Genomic DNA, 27,421 nt, shown 5'->3' with positions numbered 1-27,421 from the left:
AATCCCTTTCTAGCCAGGAATGTATGCTAGGGAAGATTTCCTGCAAGGCCAGCTTGTAAGCATCTTGTGTCCTTGATTCTAATAATCCAGTTTCTCTTTCATTCACCCATGTTTTTCTATTGTTACTGAGACACATCATGCACAGATCAATTGCCACAGTGTATTTAAAGCCTACAGTCTTTGGAGACATACTTTGTGATTCACATAAGAGGAAACCTTTAGCCAGAGAGTGCTACCACATGAGTGATGAAGTTGGGAGGCAGCCAAGGGGGAGAGTCAGAGTACAGAGAGAATATCGGCTTGAGCCTTCGTACAAAGAGGGGGAGATAGAAAAGAAATTAATATTTGGAAATGGAGCATTTTGCAGTCCTGCTCTCCCTCTGTGATGAACATATAACAAAAATAGCTGTTTTGAACTGGGATATATAAATATAACAAATATAATAAAAATTTCTGAGTTTTATTCTGCCTAAACAAGAGCTGGTAGTCCTGGGTTTTCTAGCTGATTGATTGCTAGCTGCCAATTAGCTCAAATTAATGATTGCAACAGTAAACACTAGCCTGAACATGTCAGAGATAAACACTTATTTTGTGGAGTGTCTAGCTTAGCCTTTACAATACTCTTACTGACCTTGAATTAGTTGGTAGTCAATTAACTCTAGTTTAAAAAGATCACAAACAGGAGGCTAACATTTGTGCTATCTGGAATTATTTACTTAAATTGCGCATATAAGATCTAATTTTTCAATGCCAACTAAACTTGATATGACATCAAATCAGATCACTATAATTTTACAATCATTTTGCACTGATATAGCGACTATGGCACAAGGAGTGAGGAAAGAATGGGATATGACTGTGTGACAGATTTGTGAGACCAGGTCCAGATGCATTCCTAAACCAATTCTGCTGGCAAGCTGTATCTGTGGGTGCACTGCAGGGGCACGGATTTATAGCTAACAGCTTTCAAGCACTTCCTGAGCCCACTCAAAGCTTTCAATTATTTGCTTGAGAGATGATAACTCATTTGACTATCTTATCTGCAAGCCTGGTCATATAGCTAGAAAATCAAATCTTCAAAAATGTTGCCTTAGTGATGGCCATCACTGCACTTCCAAACATCACTTTGACTGGGGAGAATTTAAGAACACTGAGTCATTTATTACAGTAAACGACATCTCTCTTACCATATAATGCCTTTGGTCATGTTATTTACAGTTTTGAAAGCTGCAGAAATTTAGACACTATAGAAAACATATGTTGCAGCCTGTTTGAGCAGGGAATAAAATCATTTCCAGTTAGCTCCATGTTTTCAAAATCTATTAAAAATAAGAAAGCAATGACTTCACATACTGGAAAGAACCAACCAAGTAAGCTTCTTCCCCTCTTCCCCACTGGCACCATTATAAATTTTATTATTAAGGAGAGGAACAAAAATCAGTCTGGAAAAGAGAGAGAAGGACTCACGGCTGGAAAGAGTCCAGAGTCTGCAGTCAAGAAGTAGTGGGGGCTAGTTGCACGTCAAGGTCCAGCTGTGCCCCACACCTCTGCATTACTTCATGAGAGCAACACAGAGGTGCCAGCAGCCTCTCCCTCTAAGGGGAAGGGGCCTTCACTACTCTGAGTTTTCCTGGTGCCCAGGATGCTCTCGCTGACAACCTCATTACCAGGTCCTGGGTAAGCCAGAGCAGGAGCACAGCTATGTTGGGGGCTCTGTATTTGCCTGGCTGAGTGCAGCTGCTCAAATACCTGAGAAAACAAAAGCTTCCCTTTGCAAACTGGGAACAAATTAGCTGAAATTCACTCCACAAAAGACCATGGACTATCCAGCTGTGTTATGTGTGGTTGGGTTTATCTCATTGTGATTTATTCTGCAGTTTGTACTTTGTCAAAGAAGCTGTCAGCAGCATGTAGCAAGTACAAGAGAAGGGTGGTTTATAGCTGTTAATCTTATTCTTTGCTGTTATTGTGACGGTACCAAACCGCATCTCTTGCGGATCAAGCACCATGCTGGGCTTTCCAAGGGCACAATGCAATTTTCAGTTGCACTGAAAATAGTAAAATATAAAATAGTAAATAGTAAAATATTAAAATAGTAAAATAGTAAAATATTAAAAATATTAAAATATTTTTTGTGATTATTGACTCAAGATGTGTCAACAGGAGAGAAACAGGAAATGAAACTAAAGCAGCTCTGAAGTGAAGCTGTCTATATCTGAACCCGTGTTGCAAGTAAACAGATCAAGAAAAGTAAACATGTGGCAAATATTTTATTCAAGGAGGAAAATGGTATAAGTGACTGGGGTGTCATTTCATGTGTCATTGCTGGCAGTGGGAATAAGAGGTTTTCATTTTTAAGTGTTAGATTTGGGTAGGCTTTTCTCTTGGAAAGTATATGATTTGCCTTTTTCCTTGCAGGCTAATTACCTTGGTTATTTATCTAAGTGTGGCATATTTGTCACGCCAGAGCCAATGGATAAGCTGCCATCCCAAATTTCACACAAAATCACTCACACGCTGCCCAAGCTTTGGGAACAGCTTGATGGCTAATTCTTTGTATGGCTGGTTCTATGCCTTTAAATTAACCCTCCATTTGTTTTTCTGTCAGGTGCTGCACTAAGCATGGAGAGTGACCAGTCTTCCACCTCACCTGGGCAGGACATGCAGGGGCAGAGTGGGGACAGAGTTGCCCCTGGCCTGCCATCCCCTGCTCCTGCCCCCATGGAGCAGCCAGGCAGCTGGCCCCAAGCAGCCGTGTGTGACATCTCGGAGGAGCTGAGCCGGCAGCTGGAGGACATCATCAAAACCTACGGGTCTGCCACCAGCCTGATGGAGAAGGAAAGCACTGCTGCAGGAACAGACAGGCCTGAGAAGGGAGAGCCAGGCAGCTTGGAGGATGCAGAGTATGAGGATGGAAATGAAGAGAGTGAGAAAGAGAAGCTGGCTCCTGGGGATGCCTCCAAAGCAAAGGAGCCCAGCAGCAACAAGGAGCAGAAGCTGGAGAAGAAAATCCTGAAGGGACTAGGTATTTATTTACATACTCCCATAGCCCTTCTGCAAACACAAGTGAAAACTTCCTGGTCCTTGCTCTTTTCTGGTATGTTTCTGGTATGGATGATAGAGACTTCCAGCCACCACTGAAAATAATAGTGACCATTACAATTTTTCCATAACTGATATTTATTTTTGGCACTACCCAACATGTAGGCTATATCAGATAGTAGTTCTTTAAAAAAAAAAAGAGTTGTATCACACAGCACTGATGTACTTCTGAGCCACCCACATTGGTTAGCCAGAGCTGTCAGTCCAATGACACACTGCACAGAGTCACTTAGATGAAGGAAAACCTAGCCTTTCATCTGTACCTTGGTGCATGTTTTCTTCTCCTGTCTGCTCAGATATTACTGTTGTGACCAGTGAGTAGCCATAATGATGCTACTGTGTGGCATGGGGACCTGCAGGATAAATTTACTGTCATGCCCAGGTTGTTTTTCATTTAGTAAACCCCTTGACTAATCATATAATATAGATGAAATAAGCCAATACATTTGTTGTCTAACACCTCAGCCCTGGCAGAGCTGTCAGCTGAGCTAGAAAGAAGTCTTAGCAAGTTTTTGAATACATGTACTTTCAGCTGGGCAGCCACTAGAGAGCAATGTAGTTACATTCTAATCTAATATAAATGTAAATTATTTCCCTTCCTACATTTAATTCCATCCAGTCTTCGAGCCTCTCCTTTGCATGAGAATCCAAACCCAAATGCACACTAAGCCTGTAAATTAATCACCATAGACATTCTCACAGACAAGGGACTAAGCATAGGACACAGCATGGATTTTTTCCCCTCAAAAATTCTTTGAATGTCCAGAAGAAAATTCCTCAGTTTCTAGTGCCTTGGCTTTGGTGCTGTTACCGTACTTCATCAAGCTCAGTGAAAACCCTACCAACACACAGTGCTCTGTCTGCCCTTGTGACAGTTTACACCAGGATTTGATTTTAGCTCCATTTATTTATGCTGATGCTGTGGAGAGAGTTTAGAGTGAAATAAAGGATTTTCTCCAGAGACAGTACTCCTGGTCTGCACTAGAACTGAAAATGTAGAAAATGTCCAGCCCAAAGCAGATTTTGTCTAACAGTCTCAGGAAGGAGGAGCATTTGGAAAAGCATGTCCAAGACCCTGGGACCACAGGCAACCTTATCTCCAGGGACATCAGAGACACTTTGTACTTCACGAACAGCAGTGTTCAAGTCCCAGCTCATACCTGGGGCTGAAATTAAAACTGAGAGGTATCAGAGGAGAAGCAATACCTGAATGGCTGTGCAGTGATTTGGCTTTGCACACCCAGGGAGTTTAATTAGACTCCCTCTGGAATACAAACTTTCTCCACCAAGTCAGGGAACTGATTTACACAAGTATCACATAGCCCAGACCTGGCTGGCAGCACCTACCACCCTCTGATTGTTTACTTCCACACTATAGTCTCTATATCTGACTTAATATTCTTCATGTCTTGTGTGGGTCTATCAGCAAAGGAGCTGAATACACCAGACTTGATCCACTTTCACTTACAAAGAGAGCTGTTCCTGAGCCTTTGGGGTCCAGGCACTTCTGTCCTATTTCAGTCAAATGTGCCATGTGTCTGACCTAATCATCTTGCCAAGACATTGAAAGGAAATCGGATTACACAGGACAAAAGCATCTCACAGACAATGTTTTTGTTAGAAAAAAGCCTATTACTGAGGTGTGAAATGGAGGAAATTCCTAGCATGTTTGTTCTCGTGGGGCAAAGAAAAACTCAAACTTACAGTAAAAATTGTTCCTTTCCTTCCAAAATTCCTCATTTCAGCCTGTGTTCTTACAGGCCCAACCAATTTCAAACAGCCAATTTCATAACAGGACATCAACTACAAACTATGTAGCATCAAATCTCTGCTTCCTCTTTTCCTAAGGAAAAGAAGCCACCCTACTGATGCAAAGTTTGAATAAGATGAATACTCCAGAAGAGAAGCTGGACCTGTTGTTTAAGAAGTATGCTGAGCTGGTGAGTACAGTGTTGGCTCTTTTCTGTACAAACTGCCTACACAAGAAGGTATAAAAAATACATGACATGCAGCATGGTCAAACCTCACATACCAGCAGTGTCTCTACTCATAAGTGAGTTCCCAATGCAGCTGTCATAGTCAGATAATTATGGGTAAAAAAAGAGAAAAAAAGTAAAAAGTGAGGAAAACAAGATTTGGGACAGAAAGTTGATGAGGCAGCATATTTGTACTTAAAAGCAAATCTACCAATCTGACCCACACTGGAGACTGGTGTCTAGGCTCCTGCCTTCACCTCCTGCAAGGAGTTTTGCATGTTTCTGTCCCAGGTATTGCTTTAAATTACGCATTGGTGATTTCATCCAAATGAAAATAATACAGGATTTAGAATAAAGCTTCCTGTATTAGGAAGCAGATAATAGACAACTGAGACTAATTGTAAGAGAAGCCACAGCACAATGAAATGAAGAGTCAAAGCTCCTGCCACCATAATGTCACTCCTGTAACAATGCCACCTACCTGACTGTTCTTTCCACACTTAAGATGGGTTATTTTCAGATGAAGGGATATTTTCCTTTGTAGTCAAAGGACTGTATGACCATAAGCTGTGGAAATCTTACAAGTGACAAGGCTGCAGCATTTTACGCTTTGTGGAGTGCTGAAAAACGTGTGAAGCAGAACATTGACTTTTTAATTGGTTTTATGCACAGATGTGTCCATGTCTCATAATAATGTGAAGTGAAATTTAGCTTTCCATTTTTCTTGTAAAATCCTCTGATTTCATAAATTGGGTTCAGGCTGTTCATAGCCTATCTCATGCTTAAAAGGACTTCATGCTCTTAGATTAACTGAAATAGGTCTTCTTCCTCTACAAAGTACTCTCCACTGCATTCAAATGGCATTGCAGCACTGTATAAAACAGGGGCTGGATTGCCAGTAGCCCATGCAGGAGAAAGGTGCTAAAACAAAAGTACTGAACACTTGTTTCTGACATACTGTGCAATGTCACTGAAATAAATCATTCCTTAAACACAACAAAAACCTCGTTGGAGACAGGCTCACCCTGCTCACTTGAAGCGGCTGAGGGGCATGCTGTGATTAATGGCTTGTCAGCAGCTGGCTGTAGCTGTGACCGCTCTCCCTGCTCCCTCTTGTCCATCCCCATCATACACTTGGGATCATGTCTTGCTTTTGCTGAGCTGTTTTCCAGCCAGATCAGCTCCCTGGTCTGGTGAGCCGCGTGGTGACAAGCACTTGTTGCAGCACAGCTCCCAGGAAGGTGTAGGCATGTGACAGATGGAGCTGGGTGCTTGGCAGTGCTTCCCTCGCTCCAAGTAGCATTGGGGCTGGCTGTAGCTGGAGAGGCCACCCAGCAATGTTATGTCCCTTCCAGCCCATGCCCTGGCACAGTCTGTACGACTGTGGGCACACTGCAGGCTGGAACATGGGCTGGAGAAGGTAGAAGCCATGCCAGAGGGGATGGGGAAGCAGGACAGGCATTTGGGCACAAGCTCTGCCTCTACTCACCAACAGAGAGCATCTCATTCACTAAATCCAGTGTGTTGGGTCAGCAAAGCAGACTGGGGTTTACAACAACTTTAGCTTACAAACAGCTGTCACAGAATTGTTTATAACTGGACTATTTTCAGAGGTCCTGCGAGTCTCACAAATGCTAAGTGCAAGAACAATATGCTAAAAAATAAATACAACCTCCAACATTGTCTGCAGTTGGGATCAAGATAAAACTTTTCTTTCCTAAATTGACTGTTTCTCTAGGACAGCTTTCAAAAGTCAAAGTTACTTCTATTTGCAGTTAATTTAACTTCTATTTCATTAATTATTCATAAAAACTTAACTTTGGGGACCATTTTGGCATTCCTATTTACCAGTGAATTGCCTTTTTCATTGGAAAAGTAACACCATGTCTTAGATATTCCTGAGAACATGGAGATATAAGCTTCTAGTGCAAGTAGTATTAATGGGGAGGGGGGAAAAGGCAAAAAAAAAAAAAATACATGGAAGACTTCTCATATCAAGATTAATACCAACTTTATTCTGAGGCCCCTACCTCAAGCACAGTTTGAGTGAATCATGAAATTTGGATAAATCACTATTCACTGAGCACAGACTGTGCATACAAAATGTGAAGTAAAAAAGAACGCTTTTTATGTTTTTCAGCAGAAAGGGGATGTTGTCATCTTATTGCAAAAGTTCCATACCTTGTCAGTGAGTTCTCATGGGCAACTCCTCAGAGCACTGACTCCTTCTTCTTCACAGCACAGCCCACAAACTCCAGCTCTCTTCTCAGCACAACCAACAAACCACAGCTCCCTTCTCACCCAACTAACCCACTCTTTTGTAGCACTTCTCTTCTTATTGGACACAGCTGTGGGCTGTTAAGGGCAGGCCTGCTCCTAATCTTTGGTGATTAGTGCAGCTGCAACTCCTCAGGTGTGAGCCTACCTTCTGCACTATCTTTATTTTCTTACATTCTATCCCTCCACAAAGGGAAGGGGACAAAAACAAACTTATGAAAGAAAAAATCTCAGCCTTAATTACAGAAAATAACTTTCTTTTCCTACAATACTAGAAAAATTATTTCAGTTAGTGCAGCTTGGCTAGATGCAAAAGCCTGTATTGTGACCTACAGGAGCAAAAATAGACAATACACGTGTTAAAAGTTGGACATAAACTGTAAATGTACTCCAAGCTGGTGAGAGCATAGTTTTGTGGTACAATTAGCTGTGATTTGATTAATAATACATAGAGCTCTCTACTGTAAGCATAAATTACTGAACATCTACAGAAAACACATGAAAGTGTAAAATATGATAATGTTGACTGTCTTGTTTGAGCTGCACATCATTCCCCAGTGCTCACAGACTTTCCCAGTCATACTGGGGCTAATTAGTACAAGTGATACCATATTGTTAGATAATGTAGTCCTAACAGCAACTGTTATTAAGGTTTGCATGTTTAAGTTCATGTGCTACTGGTTTTCAATCAGAAAATATCTGGATTTCAGAAATACCTTGCAATGTATGCACATCTGTGATACAGTGAGGAGGGTTATTGTGTGTTGGAACAGGAGATGAAATAATTAAAAGCTTCAGAGGTGAAAGACTTCTTTGACCTCACTGTTAGGGTGTTAATTTAGGGTACAGGAATTTTTTTCAAAACATCCAGTGATGGACACGCATCAAAAGAAATAACCAGACTGTGCAGGGGTTACTATTAGGAATTAGGTTGCTGGTCCTCTTTGCCCCCTCCAAATCCACCCTGCTCCCTACCAGCCTTCCAGGGAAGACAGGAATCATGCACCCAAGAACAGCAGTCTCCTAAGGGAACAGCAGGGACTGTCCCTGTTTCCTCCAGGAATTATATGGAGACAAAGAGCCCAAAAGAGGTTTGATGCGCCATGACCCACCCCCAGTGATGGCAGGACCTTCAGAAACACAACTGGCAGACACTCTCACGTGGTCCTGTGAGCCAGAGGAGCCTGGCAAGAGGAGGTGCCACATGTCATTTTGGGAAACTCTTCTCTGAAGAGAATTCTCCTCCATCAGCAACAAAGCCCCCACATGAACAACATTCTTGTGTTGTTTTGTCCAGCTCCTCTTTTGTTGTTTTGTCCAGTAGGTTCCTGCATATTTAGGAAACTGCTTCTTTTTCAGGAAACTGAAAAATAAAATAGAATTAGCAACCACTGTATCACCTCATGATCTGGAGAAATCTCACCACATAAAGCACTACTGACTGCTCTAGTTTCAAATGTTGAAACAAACAAAAAAAAAAACACAGATGTCCTTCAAAGAAATTCAAACCACCAAAGAAGGAAGAGCTAAAATGGTGTGACAAGAATGTTAAAATTATGTTCACCTACCTACAGTACAGCATACTTGGGACAGTAGCAGCAAGCAGGCTTGGGAATCTCCAGGTTCCTCTGTTCTATCACATTAGTGCTGGTAAATACAAAAGATTTCCTAAGAGGTTAAAAAAGTTTGAAGACTTTCCCCAGACCTAAAGAGCTTATTTTCTTTTCTGTACCTCTTTGTTTTATTTTAATCAATGTTTCTCTGTTTTGGTCCCCATTTTGCCCAGCTTGAAGAACATCGTGCTGAGCAGAAGAAGCTGAAGTATCTACAGAAGAGGCAGGCCCAGATCACCAAGGAGAAGGACCAGCTGCAGAGTGAGCACAGCCGAGCCATCCTCGCCCGCAGCAAGCTCGAGAGCCTGTGCCGGGAGCTCCAGAGGCACAACAAGAACCTCAAGGTGAGCGGGAGCCTGAGCACAGTACCCAGCAGGGAGGGAAAGATGATGGGGACACCTTGCCATCTCCCTCTAGTACCAAGTCAAAGGCACTTTTGCATCTGCACATGCAATAATAATAATTATATATACACCCTGATCTTGAGGTCCGTTTACACCAAGACCCCTTTGTTTCTCATTTGGAGATATTCCAGCACTTTTGAACATTGGGTTTGCCCACACTGGCTCTGAGACTTCCTTGCATTATTAGGGAGCTCAGTGCAGAGAAGAGCAGTGGGACTAACAGACCGTGTCCCTCAGAGTGCAGATGCAAATGCACGTGCATGGACAAAACCACAGGCACGCCAGCTTTGCTCCAGTGGACTCACAGGAGGCTGGAGGGTGTTTTCATGTAATTCAAGCACTTGGACTTTCTCAAGTGATTTGTGAGGATCAGTCAATCAGTACATTTGTCTAAAGACACAAAACATCAAGACAGGAAGAATGCCAACATTATTTGTGGAAGTTGTTTGGATTATGAGAATCAGTTAAAAGAGAAAATTTTTAGGAATGTCAAAATGCTGGGATCCATACACCATGTCTGCCAATTGCTTGGTGCATCATGCCATTTAAATGTGAAATTTATAATATGATTATGCTCCTTGAAAAAAAAAAGTATGTTCAAGAAGAATATTTCTGTTGTGATCATCCTTTTTTTTCTGAGTGCATGTTAGTGATAGTGTTGGTATTAGCATACAAAAGGCCTCTGCTTTGTTCTATTCAAGCCCTTTCTTTATGGGGATACAGTTATGTATAGAATTACACATAGTATTGGAATATGTATCCCAATATAACCAGTTAGATGGTGCCTAGGCCAGTTCTGACCTTCGCTGCTGGGCCGAAGGCAGCACTGCGGTGTTTTACCCCAGAGATACCTTGGGTGGCGGCAGAGTGCAGCGGGGCACAAGACAGGACTCCGTTTACCTCAGGAGAGAGCTTCTGGCGATGGTGAAGAGAAGGAAGGAGTGGATTCTGCTAGAAGGTTGCCAGATGTTTATTCCATGAGTACAGAGATGTCTGCACTGGGCCACTGCTGCCAACAGAAAGCCGGCCGCATGGTCTCATTAACTTTATAAGCTCGGGGACAGGGGAAGGGGAGGGGACAGGTGAGTTACCAACCAGGTGAAGGGGGCAGGGTCTCAAGGGAGGATGACACTTAGACAGGCCAATGACCCCCAGGCCTGAGAAGCATCCTTTGAAATCGACGAATCGCACGACGCCTTGCTGGTATGTTAGCCTGATTGACAGGGCACACTCAGCAAGGGGGCGAGGGGGCAGGGAGAGAGGCATAGGCACACCTGGGAAGGGACTCGGAAGTTTAAAACAGGACATTGCAACACACCACAACATCTCCCCCTAGTTTTGTTTAAAAAGAAGAGGACTGTGTTTATGGTGCAGAATGATTGCCAAACCATGGTTGGTAAATCGGTTCTTCTTCTACAGGAGGGTCAGTGTTTTCCACTGAGGCTTCCAGGTCATCCACTGGAGCACTGAGGGCTTCCAAATGGTAGACCTCAGGAGGGGGAGATGAGCTTGAGATTAACTTGAGAACCATGCGGCTGATTACTCCAAAAACAATGCTAAAAACTACAATAACTATAACTAAAATAAACGGCACTAAAATTACAGTTTTCAGAATAGATCCCAACCAGCCCAAGAGTCCCCAGCCATTGAGAAGTCCATTCAGCCCGTTGTCAGTTTCTCTGTTGATGTCTGAGAGCCTTTGTCAAGGTAGTCCATATGTGGTTTGGGCTGGGGTAGGAGATCGCAGGTGGGATGATCACGAGTAGGACGAGAAGCAGGCTCGGTCTCATGGCGTCTCGGGGCTACACACGAACAGTGGGATCTAAACTGGTACAAAAACTTGAGACAAACATATATTACAAACTATTCCAGATAGGAGGCTTAAATGGAATTTCCTCCAGAGAACGCGTGCGGCGTTTTCTTCTCCAGGCAGCGTGAGCAACCTGGGGTGCTTCTGCAGATTTCTCTGAGACTTTGGGAACATAGGGCTTTACCCATTTGGAAGGAACCCACCTTAAACCAGAGGGGGTGGATACACAGGCGTATCCACGTCCCCAAGTAACCAATTTGTAAGGTCCCACCATTTTCCAAGTCTCAGGGTCCTTTACTAAAACTGGAGGTTTTTCTTTCATCAACCTGTGACTGTTCCCCCCAAAGTGGCGTAGGATGGGTGGGTTCAGGCTGTCAAAAGAACAATTCAGAAAATTGATTGTGAATAGTGCCCTGGATAACCGGATGTGGGGAGGTTCTACCTTCAGAACCTGTTGTTGCTGGTCCAGGACCCTTTTAATATCACGGTGAGTTCTTTCTACAATGGCTTGACCTGTAGGGGAGTAGGGGATGCCAGTTTTGTGCTCTACTCCCCATTGCTGCAGGAAGCTCCCGAATTCCTTGGATTTATAAGCAGGCCCATTATCAGTTTTCAGCTCCTTGGGGATGCCCATGAAAGAAAAGGCCTGTAAGAGGTGCTTAATAGCATCAATAGATGACTCTCCTGTGTGGGCAGAAGCATAGACTGCTCCAGAAAAGGTATCTACACTAACATGAACATATTTCTGCCGTCCAAAAGCCTGTACGTGTGTTACATCTGTTTGCCACAGTTCACAACTGTTCAGTCCCCTTGGGTTTGCTCCCGTACTCACTGTAGGGAGTGCATTTTGTTGGCAATTTGGGCACGTGGCCACAATCGCTTTGGCCTGTTCTCGAGTGATGTTAAACTGGCGAACCAGGCCAGGTGCATTTTGGTGGAAAAGCTGGTGGCTGATTTTTGCCTGTTCAAAAACATTTGGGAGAGTGGCCATCACTGCAGGTGCAGCAAGAGCATCTGCCCTTCTGTTGCCTTCAGCGATAAACCCTGGCAAGTCAGTGTGTGACCTGACATGCATCACATAAAAGGGTTGCTCTCGGTGAGTGACTAACTTTACCAGTTTGGAAAGCAATTCAAAAAGTGCGATGTTAGATACATCTTGCAGTATTGCTTGATCTGCTCTGGATACTACTCCTGCCACGTATGCAGAGTCTGTAATCAGATTAAATGGTTCTGAGAACCTTTCAAAAGCCCTAACAACCGCAGCCAATTCAGCAACCTGAGGTGAACCTTCCACCTCAGCAATGTCCGTCTCCCACTGCTGGGTTTGAGGATCTTTCCAAGTCATAACAGACTTGTGTGACCTCCCGGACGCATCTGTAAAGACAGTTAGAGCCCTTTTTAAAGGTCTCCTACTTAGAGCAGTTCTTAATTTTAAAGTAAATTGAACATCTTGTTCAAACAATTTGCAAGCGGGCCGTGCTACCGAAAATTGTCCTGAGTAGGAATCCAGAGCAAACTGCAACACTTCATTTTCTTGAAACAATTGTTCCAGTATTTTCATAGTATTTTGACCTGATTTTAACTCAACTGGAATGTGAATGCACTTAAAATCACATCCTGCTAACTCCCTGATCCGGGTCCTTGCTTTCTGGATCAGTTCTGCTACCAGTTCCTGAGGCTTTGTCAGTCTCTTGGACCTTTTGTGACTGAGGAAAACCCATTCTATGATCAAGAGAGAGTCCCTCTGGTCCTGGTCCTTTTTTGGTGTGTTCTTTGCCTTAGGTGTTTGTTTTTCCTCCCACTGGAAAATAATTCCATGGAGGTGTGGCAACTTACCTAGGATGATAAATTTGAATGGCAGATCAGGCTGGCATCGGTGGGCCTGTCTTGTGGACATTGCAATCTGAACCTTTTCTAGAGCTTTCCGTGCCTCTGGGGTAATAGACCTAGGAGCACCTGGGTCCTCTCCCCCTTTCAATAAATTGAAAAGAGGGGCAAGGTCTTCATTAGTCAGACCAAGCCATGGTCTTACCCAATTCAAAGACCCACACAACTTGTGGACATCCGCAAGGGTCTTGATCCTTGGATTGATTTCTAGTTTTTGAGGAACAATGGTCCTATTTCCAATTTCTAAGCCCAAATACTTCCAAGGTGGCATCTTTTGAATTTTCTGTTCCTGGAGCTCGAACCCTGCAACAATCAATGCATCGATCGTTAGGTCAAGCGCATGTGTTAGTAAATCATCATTGGGGGCACACACAAGTATATCATCCATATAATGATAAATGATGGCCTTCTCTGCGGCTGCACGAACTGGGGAAAGCAGGGAAGAGACATACCACTGGCAGATAGCTGGAGATACCTTTAGGCCCTGAGGAAGAACGGTCCAATGGTACCTTTTCATAGGAGCTTCTGAATTGATAGAAGGGACAGAGAATGCCAAACGCGGTGCATCATCAGGGTGCAATGGGATTTGGAAAAAACAATCTTTAATATCAATAACAGCTAATTTCCAATCTTGGGGAAGCATTGTTGGGGATGGCATACCAGGTTGAGGAGAACCCATATCTTCAATTACATTATTAATTTGTCGGAGGTCACAGAGAAGTCGCCACCTCTTTTTGTCAGCTTTTTGGATGACAAACACTGGAGAGTTCCATGGGGACATGGTCTCCACAATGTGGCCCTTTCTTAGTTGCTCTTGTACTAGTTCCTCAAGCACCTTTATTTTTTGTTTACTGAGTGGCCACTGTTTCACATCAACTGGTTCGTCTGTTTTCCACTTAAGTTTTTGGGTGGGGTGCTGTTGTTCAATGACTGCTGCACAAAAATGCTGTGGAGAGTCTGGAATATTAATTGTGACACCCCACTGGGCCATTAAATCTCTCCCTAACAAATAATCTAACACAAATGGACGGATATTTGCCAATTGTCCGTTTGGACCCTCGAATTGAATAATGCTTTTGGATTGCCTTGCCAATTGCAGACCTCCTACACCTCGAAGGTGACCAGCAACATTTTGTAAAGGCCAGTGTGCTGGCCAGTCTTGTACTGAAATCACTGTGCAGTCTGCACCTGTGTCTACAAGCATCTCAATGTGTTTAGACTCCCCACCCCCACTGACATTGCACCACAATTTGGGTTTATCTGTCCCAATAACTTGGACCCGGGCGACTGTGGGCCCTTGTTTATCGACATTTTCAGGTAAAGATGGCACAGGGATAGCTTGAGCAACAATTTGTCCCTTGGGAAGAAACAGGGGTGGGTGGAAACAGTGCAGGCTGAGAACAAATTGCTTGGGATCTGATGTTGTCATTCCCGGAGCAATTTCGATCTCTTGTGGTGTGTTTTTGTCCCCAGTGATGATGTACTTACAACGAATTTGGTTCCAAGTACCCTTCTGTTCAGGATTTACAGAAACAAAATGCCAGTCAGTGTCCTTCAGGTGGAGTGACTCTGTCAGCTGCAACCTGTAAGGCTCATTGACAGAAGATGCGGTTAATACAGAATCACTTAAATCATAACAAAGGTTATTTTGTTTCACTTTCAACAGTGGACTAGCAGACTTGGTCTTTGAAGCACCTGCTTCACTTACACAAATGTAAATATTATTGCACGCTTGATTTATTTTGCTACCCTTATTCTCTTGGCCTGCTCCTTTTATGTCTGCACGCCTGGCAGGCTGGCGCTTTATTCTTCGTTTTTTTGTTGTTGACCCCCAGGGAGGGCTTGTAGTTCTCCTCCCCTGCCATTTCTAAATTCATCAAATTCCTTTTTCAGGGGGCACTGGTTACTCCAGTGTCCTAGCTTATTACAAAGCAGGCATGGTTTAGTGGGCTCAACCATTGCTGGTCTCCGCTGCTGCCCAGGGTACTGCTGTGCTGAGGGAAAAGGTGCAGGGCTGGCAACAGAGACACGCTGAAGTGGTCTTGGCAGCAGCCTTGGTCTGGAGTCTTCAGCAACACTCATCAGAGGCACTTTCCTGTTACAGACTAGAAGCATATCTTTTAATGTAGGGGAAGGTTCCATAGGAAGGCTCAGGATTGCCGCTCGACACTGTTCATTTGCATTTGTAAACGCTATTTCTTCTAAAATTGCTTCCCTAGCATTTTCCTTTTTAACCTGTATTTCAATGGCTCTAGTTAGCCTTTCTACAAATTTCAAGAAAGGTTCTGATGGTAGTTGTTTGATTTTACTATAGGGCTCAAAAGGCCCCTCAGGTTGGAGGGAAAAGAATGCTTTTTCAGCTGCTTCTTTTACTTTCTCAAGTGTTTCTGCAGGAATTGCAGCAGCTTGGACTGAGGGAGAAGACCATTGACCCTCACCACAGAGGTGATCAATAGTGATAGGGTTACCATTGTTGTCTTTTGCTGTGTTTGGATCAGCCTGTAAGCTTGGGAGAGCATCTTTTAGCAGTTGTTTCAATGCTGATTCCCATAATTTGAATTCCGTGGATGTCATGAGACATGAAAAAAGTTGTTTTAAATCATGTGGAATTACAATAGTCCTACTTAATTCAGAATTTAAAAGGCCACGGAAATATGGACTGTGTGGACCACATTCTTTATGAGATTTACAGATCTCTTTAATCAATTGTCGTCCAAAAGAACTCCAATTAGCAGTTGGGGCTGCTCCAGCTTGAGCTGCAGGCTGAAACGTAACAGGAGCTAGCGACAACATAGCACTGTGCATTGGGTCTGCTGTCCCCGGCTCTGTATCCCTTGAATCAGAAGCATTGGGATCACAGCTACAGGTTTGGGGACAGGCAGTGGGTGTGTCCCCACCATGGGAACCCGGGGAGGGGGCGGGGAAAGGGAGCCGGCAAGGGGCGGGGATACCGTGGGAACAGGGGGCGGGGTCAAGGGGCTGGCAGGGGGCGGGGATACCGTGGGAACAGGGGGCGGGGTCACCTGGTGACATCACATCAGCAGACGCCCCCTGGGAGGAGTAGAGGGGCGGAGCTGAGGGTACTGCAGGAAAGGCGGGGGGAGGGGGGAAGGTGTCACGAGGAACAGGAGGAGAGGGGGATGGGGCAGGAATTTTGGGATGCTTAAGAGGATTTTGGGAAGAAGAAGACCAGGTTTGGGAAGATGCCACGTGGCATCCACCATCTTGTGCACCCCCTGGGGACTGGGGGCCATTTTGGACATCACTGCTCTCCAGAAAGCTAACACGTGCTCTGGGTTTTAGAGGAGGGGATACAGGGGATTGGGAAAGACACGCAGCCTGGCCAGGGCTTTGTGAACAAAACAACTCAGGTATTCTTGCACTCTCTGGGAGCCGACTTCCCAATGAGTTTGCACTCTTTAAAATACCAAGTTTTGGGGAAAGAGGTTTAGGGGTTTTAGAGGGAGAGGGAGGAACAGGGAGAGCAGAGGTACATGGCTTTACATTTGGCTTTTTCTCCATTTCCTTTTGTTTGAGCAATGCTGTTCGAATTCGTAAACTCCAGAACACAAATTTAGCTGAGGGTAATTTGCCAGATTGTCCTAAGGTTATCAATTCATTCCCAACTTTATCCCAGAATTGAATATTGTGGATTTCTTCAGGGGAAATGTTTGGGAACTGCAGAAAAAGCCATCTTATAAACTGTTTCAATTTTCCTTTAGAGAATTTCACATTACTCTTGATTAAAATGCTAACAATATTATAATACACTCCCCTTTGTACAATGCTAAGTTTGGAACCCATGTTAGATGTAAAAAGCAAAGTACTTAATCCCGCCTGACCAAAAGCAAAGCTAAAATCAGCTACCAATTTCTAAAAAAAAAACACAGATAGAAAGCGATAACGAGCAGACAAAAGCTTCACAATGCAGCTGTATATACTGCTTTTAAAATTCCCGGGCAGCAGCAGCAGGGCACGCCCTGCCGAGCCGAGGCAGAAACAAAGCCTCCCCCGCAGTGGAATGCAGCCTCCCCTGCGGTGGAATGCAGCCCCCCCGCGGAGCAGAGACAGCAGCCACTCCACGTGGCAAGCCGAAACCGGGACGCCCCCCCCCCCCGCCGCCGCGTGTGCAGAGCACTCCCGACCCCCGCAGGTCCCCCGGCCACGTGGAAAGAGAGCTCCCCCCCTCCCCCGCAAAGAGAAAGAGAAAGAGAAAGAGAAAGAGAAAGAGAAAGAGAAAGAGAAAGAGAAAGAGAAAGAGAAAGAGAAAGAGAAAGAGAAAGAGAAAGAGAATCTCCTAACACGTGTCTGAGCACGCTGCTGAGCCGGGGGGGAAGGGCAGCGAGCGATCCCGCTCCAGTGCGAATTCTAAAAAACAGTGAAACACGCGGCAGAAAATAAAGCTAGAATGCTATGGATTTCTGTCTGTGGGGCTGCGCAGCCAAAAATGCAAAGGCAAAAAAGGAACAGAGCTCACGGCAGAGTCTGTTTTTGAGCTTCTGCTCTACCGAAAGCAGAGATACTCACGTGAAATGGAAGCTGTAGGCTGGGTACAGGCAGGCAGGTCTCCACCGGAAAAGGACCTCTCTCTGGGTGCAAGAGAGGCTCCCCTTTTCTTCCTCTGGAAAATCTGCTCACCACAATGAAGCTGGGCTTTCCAGAAGGCACCGAACAGTCCACAAAACTTTTTCTGGGAGTATTCCCAAAGTCTCTAGCTGGGAGTCTTGAAACCAGGCTCCTTTCAGCTGGATGCACGGCTGGCAGAAACTTCTCTGAGGAACTGCGAGTCCGTTTTCGGGCTGCAGAGTCGAGCCACCCACAGGGACGCCAATATATTGGAATATGTATCCCAATATAACCAGTTAGATGGTGCCTAGGCCAGTTCTGACCTTCGCTGCTGGGCCGAAGGCAGCACTGCGGTGTTTTACCCCAGAGATACCTTGGGTGGCGGCAGAGTGCAGCGGGGCACAAGACAGGACTCCGTTTACCTCAGGAGAGAGCTTCTGGCGATGGTGAAGAGAAGGAAGGAGTGGATTCTGCTAGAAGGTTGCCAGATGTTTATTCCATGAGTACAGAGATGTCTGCACTGGGCCACTGCTGCCAACAGAAAGCCGGCCGCATGGTCTCATTAACTTTATAAGCTCGGGGACAGGGGAAGGGGAGGGGACAGGTGAGTTACCAACCAGGTGAAGGGGGCAGGGTCTCAAGGGAGGATGACACTTAGACAGGCCAATGACCCCCAGGCCTGAGAAGCATCCTTTGAAATCGACGAATAGCACGACGCTTTGCTGGTATGTTAGCCTGATTGACAGGGCACACTCAGCAAGGGGGCGAGGGGGCAGGGAGAGAGGCATAGGCACACCTGGGAAGGGACTCGGAAGTTTAAAACAGGACATTGCAACACACCACAACAACATAGGAGTTGTCAGCAGCAAGAATTCCATCTGATACAACCTCTATTACTGGTAATGCATTTTCATTCACTTCCACCTGCTTAGGAGTTGGCCTTCAGGGTCTTGCTCTGACTTTCATTGTGTGCTGGTAAGAGTACAACTGGGAGAGGGAATAGTCACTCATACACTCCAACCAGTGTGTGCCCTAGTAGAAAGATAAAAACAGTTTAACACATAGGGAAGCTAGAAGCAAATCTCTCTGTGCTCAGTTATACTAGTGCAGAACTGCTAGTGAAAATTAAATTTGTGCCTGTCATTTGTATTAGACTCAATATTGATCCACAGTGATTTACCAGGCCACCTGTGGGTAAAATCTTTCAAAAGAAATACGAGCTAGTTTTAAAGTGAATTAAGGATACAGTGCTTTGCATAGCCTTAACTGATGTTCCTAAGCAAATCGTATCAATGGAACAAATCAGTGAAGACTGGGGCATTTAGAAAAACTAATTCTATTTGGAAAACATATTTGGAACAAATTTTGTTGAATTCCTCATACAGTTTCACAGCTACGTTATGCTTATTAATCTTCCTACTAGAAAGCATGATTTTTCCATTCTCTTTGTATACAAATACTTCTTTGCACATTTCATCTTTACAATTAGGAAAGTCTCTTTTCAACATTTTTTTACCTGTTGGACTGCTTTACTTTGTGACTAGGTTCTCTAAATAAACCTAACAATTTCAGGCTCAGTTCTTATTTATATTGTGTATCTTTGCCAGGTGAGCCAGGGAATATGCCTGAGGTGATCTGGTATTAGGAAGAAGTGTTTGTATTTTCATCACTTCTTTCCAAGAATTTTGAGACCTTTTAAGAAACCCAGAATACTATCTTTCCTCAGGTTCCCATGCTATCAGTGTAGAAAAAAAAACCAAAATTAAATAAGACAGTAAGACAAAATACACTTGCAGAATGCATGAGAAGTAAAGTAATAAACAAAAACATTCATTGTCTTTATCCAGTTTTGTCTCTCTAAGAATTTTAGCATAGATCTTGGAATATTTGCTTTAGCTCCTAGATATCTGTGAATATCCGTGAACTCATGTTCTGTTTATTTAAATTAGTGCAATTTTCTTTCACTCATGACTGTACTGAGAGGGCTCAAAACCAGAAAATCCATCAAATTGTATTTTTAAAATCTTCGGCTCAAATATTTTTATTTTGGTTTTGGCAGGACAGAGATTCATAATTTTTTAGTGCTTGGGATTAGCAGTTTGATTATGTTTCAAAACGTGGAAAATAGAAGCTAGGAGATCGTGTCATTTCAATAGCAAAGGAGAAAGCTGGCCTGCCCAGATCAGAAACCCCCTCTGACTTGCCATGTGGTACATTATATGCACATCATGTCATGTAAATGTCATCTTCACTCATCTGGTGTGTGGAATTCCCATTAACTGCGCATCCGTGCAGCCAAGTGGTGATGAATATGTATTCAATGCAGAGCTGCATTGAAAATCCACAGGGCAGATCAGAGAAGGAAAATTTCTGGTTAATATTGGATACCAGCCTCAAATTTTCATTTACATGTAGTCCAGCTACTCTGATTATTTCCTTGCAGTTACACAGATGTTTTACTCTCCCTCCAAGAAAAGAAGAATAAAGGTTTGTGAAATAGCAGAATGTGTTCCCACTGCAATAAAGAGCAGCTCTGCTGAGAGCAACAGCAACTCATTTCTCTGCATGGAGTTCATGTTCTGCCAATTATCTGACAGTTTGGTAGCTACTTAGCATCTTGTAGTGACATGAACATCTCAGGTCCCTCGTCCTCCCTGGCACCAGGCATTAAGCAATGACTTTCATACAAATGTCACAAAAGTCAACAGCTTTAGCTATGGGCTCAGCTCCAAACTGGCTCAGACCGTGGTGCCTGGGAAAGAAGAGCACAGTTCATTGAAAAAGGATTCCTCACTCATATCATCTTGGCTGATACGGCTTCAGCAGACCAATAGTGCCCCAAAGAGGCACGAGAACAACTCCAGTATCAATCACACTCTTCTGTTCACAAATGATCTCACATTCCTGTGCTAAATCCCAAACTGCAAAATATCCTGTCTTAATTTTAACAAGGTTTTACATTCTTACATTCTTGGCAGCAAAACATGAGAGCAAAAGCAGTATTGCACTAGGACAAGAACATATGTTTGAAAGGGTAAACAGGGAGTGCAAAGGTTCAGAAAGGGCAGAGAAAAGAGAACAAGAGTTTCTGGCTGGTCTCTGCTCGGTGCTGTAGCCACGCTGTTGCCCTTTTGCTCAGCCAGTCCCCTTTAATCTGTGACTGGGATCTCAAGGATTTGACAAATGAGTGCCTCTGAGGAGCTCCCCAGGACACACACCAGCCCCCATCCCCAAGCAAATATCCTTCTCAAGTATATTTTTCTCCAAAGCAGAACAGATACAGAGAAATCCTGCATCCTGCAAATAAATGCTTGCTGGCTCAGTGTCTTTAACCATGAGTCTTTGTATTGTCTCTGTGTTATGTATTGTATCATTTTTCTACCTCAGAAGAGCAGGAAATAAGATCTTCTGAGTAACACATATGCAGAGGGTCGGGTTTTTTACATTTGCATGATTGGTAGTCTCAGGATGTCTCGTTTCGCCTCGTAACAGAACTGTTTGGTGTGACATATGCACAATCCACCTTTTTTGGTTTATAATCATATGGACTTATTACTCTTGAGAGCTTTAAATCACAGCAGTGACATGTTATAAGGCTACCTGCACTAGAACAATAAAATGTTTTTGAGGAAGGATGTTTTGAAGCCACAGAGAGACAACTTCAGACATGCAAGTTCAATTTCTCACTCTGACTTCTCGAAGTGAAGCACCTGCACTCTTCTGCCTGCTCAGGGCTGCACCTATGTAATGGAGAACTAAGGGGCATGAGGAGTTTTTTAAACAGTTTATTGGAGATCAAATGGAATTCTAACTTAATTAAAACTACCTAGGAATTCAAGTCAAAATTGGAAAAAGTTTCAAATAAAAATAAAAAGGTTGACATTGTTTGTAAACATGCCCTTTCAAAAGAAAATTAGATGTTTCCTTTTGGGAATGCTAAATCAATAGATCTGAAACATCTTTTGAGCGGCATTTTTAACTCTGCTTTGGAAGGTCATTCTTCTGCTAAAAGGATTTAAACAAAAAATACCCACAAACAGCTCTATTACTGGTTAAGCAAAATGTTTCAAAATCATTCTCACCAACTGAGAAAAAAAAAAATTGGAGAGCTTCTCTTTCATCTTGATGCAAATTTACTGTATGTTTCATTTCCAAGCCAGGTACTGAACCAGGATCCAACCCCCAGGTCATTTGCCCAGTTTCACATGAAATTTTTCCTTCCTATTAGTAGAGAAAGTCCTTCTGGGTTCACACTTTGTATTACTCTTTATGAATACACACACAGTTCTTGTGTGAACTGCAGAGCGCAGCAGGGCTCCGTGCACCAGGGTATTATTAATTTCTGTGCACCAGAGTATCATTAATGGCTCCATTGCTTTCCTCCCATCATCCAAGGTGTTGGCATCCCTATTGCTCCCTGGACAGCAAAAGGACAAACATGCTCTACCTTGAACAGTAGCTGTCCTAGATCAAGCTCGTGCTGTGCATGCTAAGCAGAAATTGGGTCATTTGGTATTCACCTTACTTTATGAGCAGGGCCCAAATCAACGCCCGCTATGTCACATTCATGATAGAAATTATACCTTATTAGAGTCAGCCAAGGCTTTATTCAAATATATTTATAGAAAATATCCATATGCAGTGTTACCAGAGATTTTCATGCAAATTACTATGATAGTTGAAACCTTATTAGAGTATGCCATTTGCATTCTGTGGAGTGAGTTTTTAGCATGGTCCTGGCCTGATTTGTAACTACAGCAGATATGGTCTAGCAATTCTATATCAGGATTACCTTCCCCAGAAGGGCAGACTGCCCTGGAAGAAAATGAGGAAGGAATAAAAATATCGGTATTACTGGATCCAAAGCAATGAATCCAGATTCTTTCTGCATTGCCTTTTATATAAACAAATCTAAAACAGAAGTTCAATAATAGGGAAACAAACTAAATCTGAATGTCTGCTTTAATTCCGTAGGAAACAACTTAAAAGCTTTCCTTGAATTCTCTAGCTAGTAAATTAGTGCAAATATCTATGTCAGTTAAAAAATAAGGGAAGGAAAATTGGGAGGGGATTGGAAGGGATTCTTCAGCAAGTGATGGATTTCTCTTAAAAATTTAAATCTCAAAGGCCATGACTTTGATATGAAGATTCCTTGTTAAATCGAGGCATTGTAAAAGGTGATTTTTTAATTCAGTCAAAGAGAATTTCGATAAAAGAACTTTCGACTGTTTCCACTAAATATCTTTTTCCAAAGAAGAAGGTGGGATGCAGTATCATGAATCAAGACATGCATGTATGTCCTCTCCTTCAGGCTTGCTTTGACCTGAAGCTCTGCTCACATCCATCTTTATAAATGCAAATTCTTAGTTCCCTAATTTTTTTCAAGGCCGCTGTGTAATTGGCTCGGTAAATTTAGAATCTTGCCTAATGCTGGAGCAGATGAAAGCAAGAAAATCTCCAAAGAGGAATGCAAACACGTATAATCCTTCAAAGGGAAGCCTTATGCTACTCTGAAACAGTATTTTTCTGGAACTGCTTATTATGCCTCTCACTTACTGTGTTCTCTCCCATTTAACAACAGGAGGAAACAATCCAGCGGGCACGGGAGGAAGATGAGAAGAGGAAAGAAATAACTAATCACTTCCAGGGCACGCTGAGTGAAATCCAGGCTCAGATCGAGCAGCAGAGTGAGAGGAACATGAAGCTCTGCCAGGAGAACACGGAGCTGGCCGAGAAGCTGAAGAGCATCATAGACCAGTACGAGCTGCGGGAAGAGGTGAGCGGTGTCCCGGCTGCTGCCGGGGATGGCAGCACGCTGTCCGGCTGTCCCGGGGGACCTGGTCGTCGTTCGGCTGTCTCACGGGGTGGCCCCCATGTGCTTTGCCCTCCGAGCAGCGCCGGGCCGGCAGCAAGGCCTCTGCGGGGTGGGGCTGCGTGGGACAGGGCCCGCCCGTGGAGCCGCGGCGGCCTTGCTGTGAGGGAGAGGGCTGAGGCACCCGAGCAGCCAGGGGTGCCAGCTGTCTGCTGAGCTGCCCAGCCCCGCCACGGCTCCCCCAGACCCTGGGGACCTCCCCCAGCATCCCTTTCCTCCTCCCCACTAAGCTCCCTCTGGGTACGTCCCAGCTCCCTTTCCTTTAGGCAGCCTGTTCTGCAGGGGACAACAAAGATATTTTGTTCCATCCAGAAGCAGGTTGCTGAGAAGGGCTCTGATGTAAACTATTTGACCCTTTCCCAAAAGCAGAAAATTAGGATGACAGATAAAGGAGACCCTTTGAATTTAAATAGATTTTTTTTTTAAATTTTGACACCAGAAAAAAATCCTCCAGTAAAATCCCAAACTACCTTTTTTTAAAATATTTTATGACAAACATCAACAAATATCACAATGGGTCTTTTTATAGTTTCTAAATACATTTACTGTGAGCCTCAGTGCAATCAGACAACATTATCATACTGAATAAAACATAAGTTATCTATCTTTACAATCTGGAATGACTGATACAATACCTGCTTTTCCAAATCTGTTGAATCATGTATGAATTTCTGTACTGAGTGAAGGAAATGTACACTCCTCTCTTGTGGTGTCTATGAGAAGAAAATGTAAACCAGAGGGACACACGCAGAATAATTGCTCCTATGAATTTTATCTGAGTGAATGAAGAGTGAAGAAGGCTATCAGCAACATTTATCTCCTGAAAGTCACCATGGAGGCAGACAATTTACAGGCTGGAGGAGGCCTCTGGTTTGTTTGGTCTTATCTCCAGATCCCCACTCATGTCCTGTCACCCAGGCCCTCCATTGTGCAGGTGTGTGCAGACCAAAGGGGATGTGCTGGGCTTGTATTTACTCAGAGGCTGTCATGGGCTGTGCACATGCTCCCAGTACTGCAGGTGCCAGGTGTCTACACCATCATCCACACTGTGGCCATTTAACAGCTAAAAAAGTGTGTCCTCAGCACTTTTATTATTGGTGAGCAATTATTTGATCTTCAATCATACTAGATTGGACTGATCACTGCATATGTAGATCATAGAACTGGCAAAGATGCTAAGGCTTTTTTTTTTTTCATATAATAAATCAAAATTGATAATGTACACCAGCTTCCCTTCCCATGTTAATTCTGGCACAGTTTATTCTTATCACAGCTGTAACGTTTCAGTAATTGCAATAGGAGTGTCTTCTTGTTTTGCAATGATTTTGTCTTTTAAGTGTTCCAGTAAATAGCTGTACATGTACAAGCATGAAGGTCTGTGTAGATAATTAAACCTGCACATTCAGCAGATTTTTTTTTTTTTTTACAGCACCTTGACAAAATATTTAAGCACAGAGAACTTCAACAGAAACTGGTGGATGCCAAGTTGGAACAGTCTCAGGAAATGATGAAGGAAGCCGAGAAGCGACACCAGAAAGAGAAGGAATATGTATGTGCCTATCCTTCTAATTTGTCTGTCTTTCATCTAGCTTTAGGCCAAAACAAGCCCTGCATGCTATTTCACAAATATATTCAGGTCCAATCTGGGGTACAGTAGCAGAGAAGTTTTTATAGATACCATCAGTGCTCAGTGCAAAAGAACAGCCTCTGAAAGGCTGCTTTCATTGTCATTTACAGTTTTAGAGCTAAACCATCAGAGAGGAGACCAAGAACGTGGGATTGAAGTGAAATGGCTGAAGGCTGCTATTCCCCCAGGTTCCAGACTCCCCAGGCATGCTGCCATGGATCCACTTGTGCCATGGAGGAATCCACAGGAGCCACTTGCTCTTACAAAGCCTCCCCTTCACTGCTTCCCTCCTTGTACTGGTTTGCCTCTGTCAGGCAGGCAGGGTCTGGATCCATTTAGCAGCTTTGTCTGCTCTTCCTTCTTTTCTGGAGGCAAGGACAACTCTAGCAGGAGGACAGGGAAAAGTAGGAGACATGTCCTCTGCAGGCACAGCTGGGATGGCAGGAGGACATCCTCCATCTGTAGTCTGACACATTTTGTGACTCAATCTGACTAAAATTAATTTTCTCAGACTGCCTGGTATTTTCACAGCAATCCTCACATCCACAAAGGATCGGAGTTCAACGCAGGCACGTGGTCCCTCTTCTCAGTGGAGGCAGCAGGTCTCAGAGGGAGTGACAGGCTCTCATCAGCTGCAAGAAAGCTTTAGTTTTCACCAGTTCTCCACCTAACTCAGGAGCAGCGTGAGAGAGGACATTTATCCCTTCCCCATATCTGGAAACAGATATATTAGCACAAGCATGGCTTTAATGGGTATCTTAAAATACTCAAAATAGATGAAAATATGGGGCTCTAAGACTTGTTGTTAGAGCCCAAAGGAAACACAGCATACACCTCTTACCAAAAACAGCCCATAAGAGCATTTATCCTCTTTCTCTGCACTTATCTCTCAGCTGGAACACCCACTCCTGCTCAGCTTTACTCCCTGCTAAAGAGTGAGGGTGAAAACGAGCTGGGGCTTCTCTGTGCAAATCTGCATATCACTGCATGAAATCTGTGGTCCAACTGACTTATTCTCCTTCACTCTGAAACCCACATAAAGCCAAACCCCACAATTTCATTCAAGACCATTGATTCTTGGCAGATTTAAACTCCAAAAATCTCCAGATGTCCAAGAAATCACTTACAATGGCAAAGCAAATATGGGCTTACTTTAATGATGTCACTGGGAGTTCTGCTAATGAGTACCAGATTTCAAATACTGAGGGGGAAAAAATCCTCAGAACTGGAGATATAAAAGACCAAGCATTGGCTCTGTGGAAAACTGGCATATACAGACTTGTGTCAAAGACCTTTCATGCTGCACATCTCAGAACATGAATTTTGGGGCTGCTGTCATCTGTGACTGTCCCTGTTCTAGCCAAAACTCCTTTGCATGTATTATCCAGAACTGGTATGCACAGATTTAGTATTTTCATTTCTTTTAAAGCACTGAAAATCATCACTGTCTACAATTGGGAGTGGAAGATTTTCTTTTGGGCTTTGCTGTTTGCAAAAATTAACAGGTTTGAAAACAAGCTACAAAACCTTTACGCAGTGGGTGTATAATGGCACGCACAGTGTACAAAGAATATTTTTCCCATTGTCCAAATGAATTCTTAAAAATCTTGTCCCTGAGGTAGGCTGGTGGTGTGGGGCTAACATCACCTCCAAGCAAGGTAGATTTAGCCTCAGAAATGAAGGCCAAAAGCCATGCAATGAGTCAAGGCGTAATTAGACATGTCACGATGCATCACGGGCAGCCCAGCACCAGAGAGCTGGCCTACACTTGGCTCCCACCTCCATCCTATTGTTGTGCTCTTAGTCCCTCCCACCCAGCCATTGTGCTAGTGTCTGTGGGAGTAATGTATATACATGTATGTGTGAAATCAAGGTGCTTTTGATGGAGTTCTCTCACTTAGCTGTAACTCTCTCCAGCTCAGTAATGTGCAAAGTTAGAACAGCTTTCAGAATCTTTCTCTCCATAGAATTTTCTCATCCCTGTACATGACCTTTGCTGCAGGGTTTTGCAAGAGTTCTTAAATGAAAATTATTGTATGCTTTTATCTATCTGATTACTCTTTGAAGGCTCACTTTGATGCCTTCCCATGCACTTCTTCCATATGGGAATCTTTGCCCCTGTGCAAAACTTCTTTACCTCAGACAATGAGAGGTGTTACCTCTTGCAGAGCGTGTGCGCCTCAGAAGGAGGTAATCTCATTGCTTGCACAGTTCACTCTGCACATTCACCAAAGAATGCAATTCCCTGTTGAAGCAGCAGTGGTTCCTAATGTGTGGTTTCCACAAA

The 27,421-nt window shown here is 43.7% G+C and overlaps 1 protein-coding gene across 1 annotated transcript in view; it reads left to right on the top strand.

Moving 5' to 3' along the window:
- Window positions 1-27,421, top strand: part of TXLNB (taxilin beta) — a 44,022-nt gene that overhangs the window by 2,474 nt on the left and 14,127 nt on the right. Inside the window, exons 2-6 of the mRNA XM_074537642.1 lie at window positions 2,609-3,025; window positions 4,951-5,042; window positions 9,142-9,312; window positions 23,217-23,411; window positions 24,937-25,056. Of these exons, the coding sequence (XP_074393743.1) occupies window positions 2,623-3,025; window positions 4,951-5,042; window positions 9,142-9,312; window positions 23,217-23,411; window positions 24,937-25,056 (981 nt within the window). The 5' untranslated portion in view covers window positions 2,609-2,622. The remainder of the gene's footprint in view (window positions 1-2,608; window positions 3,026-4,950; window positions 5,043-9,141; window positions 9,313-23,216; window positions 23,412-24,936; window positions 25,057-27,421) is intronic.

The sequence above is a fragment of the Zonotrichia albicollis genome, chromosome 3 (genome assembly GCF_047830755.1).
Source record: "Zonotrichia albicollis isolate bZonAlb1 chromosome 3, bZonAlb1.hap1, whole genome shotgun sequence".
In the NCBI taxonomy this organism is placed as follows: domain Eukaryota; kingdom Metazoa; phylum Chordata; class Aves; order Passeriformes; family Passerellidae; genus Zonotrichia; species Zonotrichia albicollis.
This window is presented reverse-complemented; position numbering and strand designations above follow the sequence as displayed.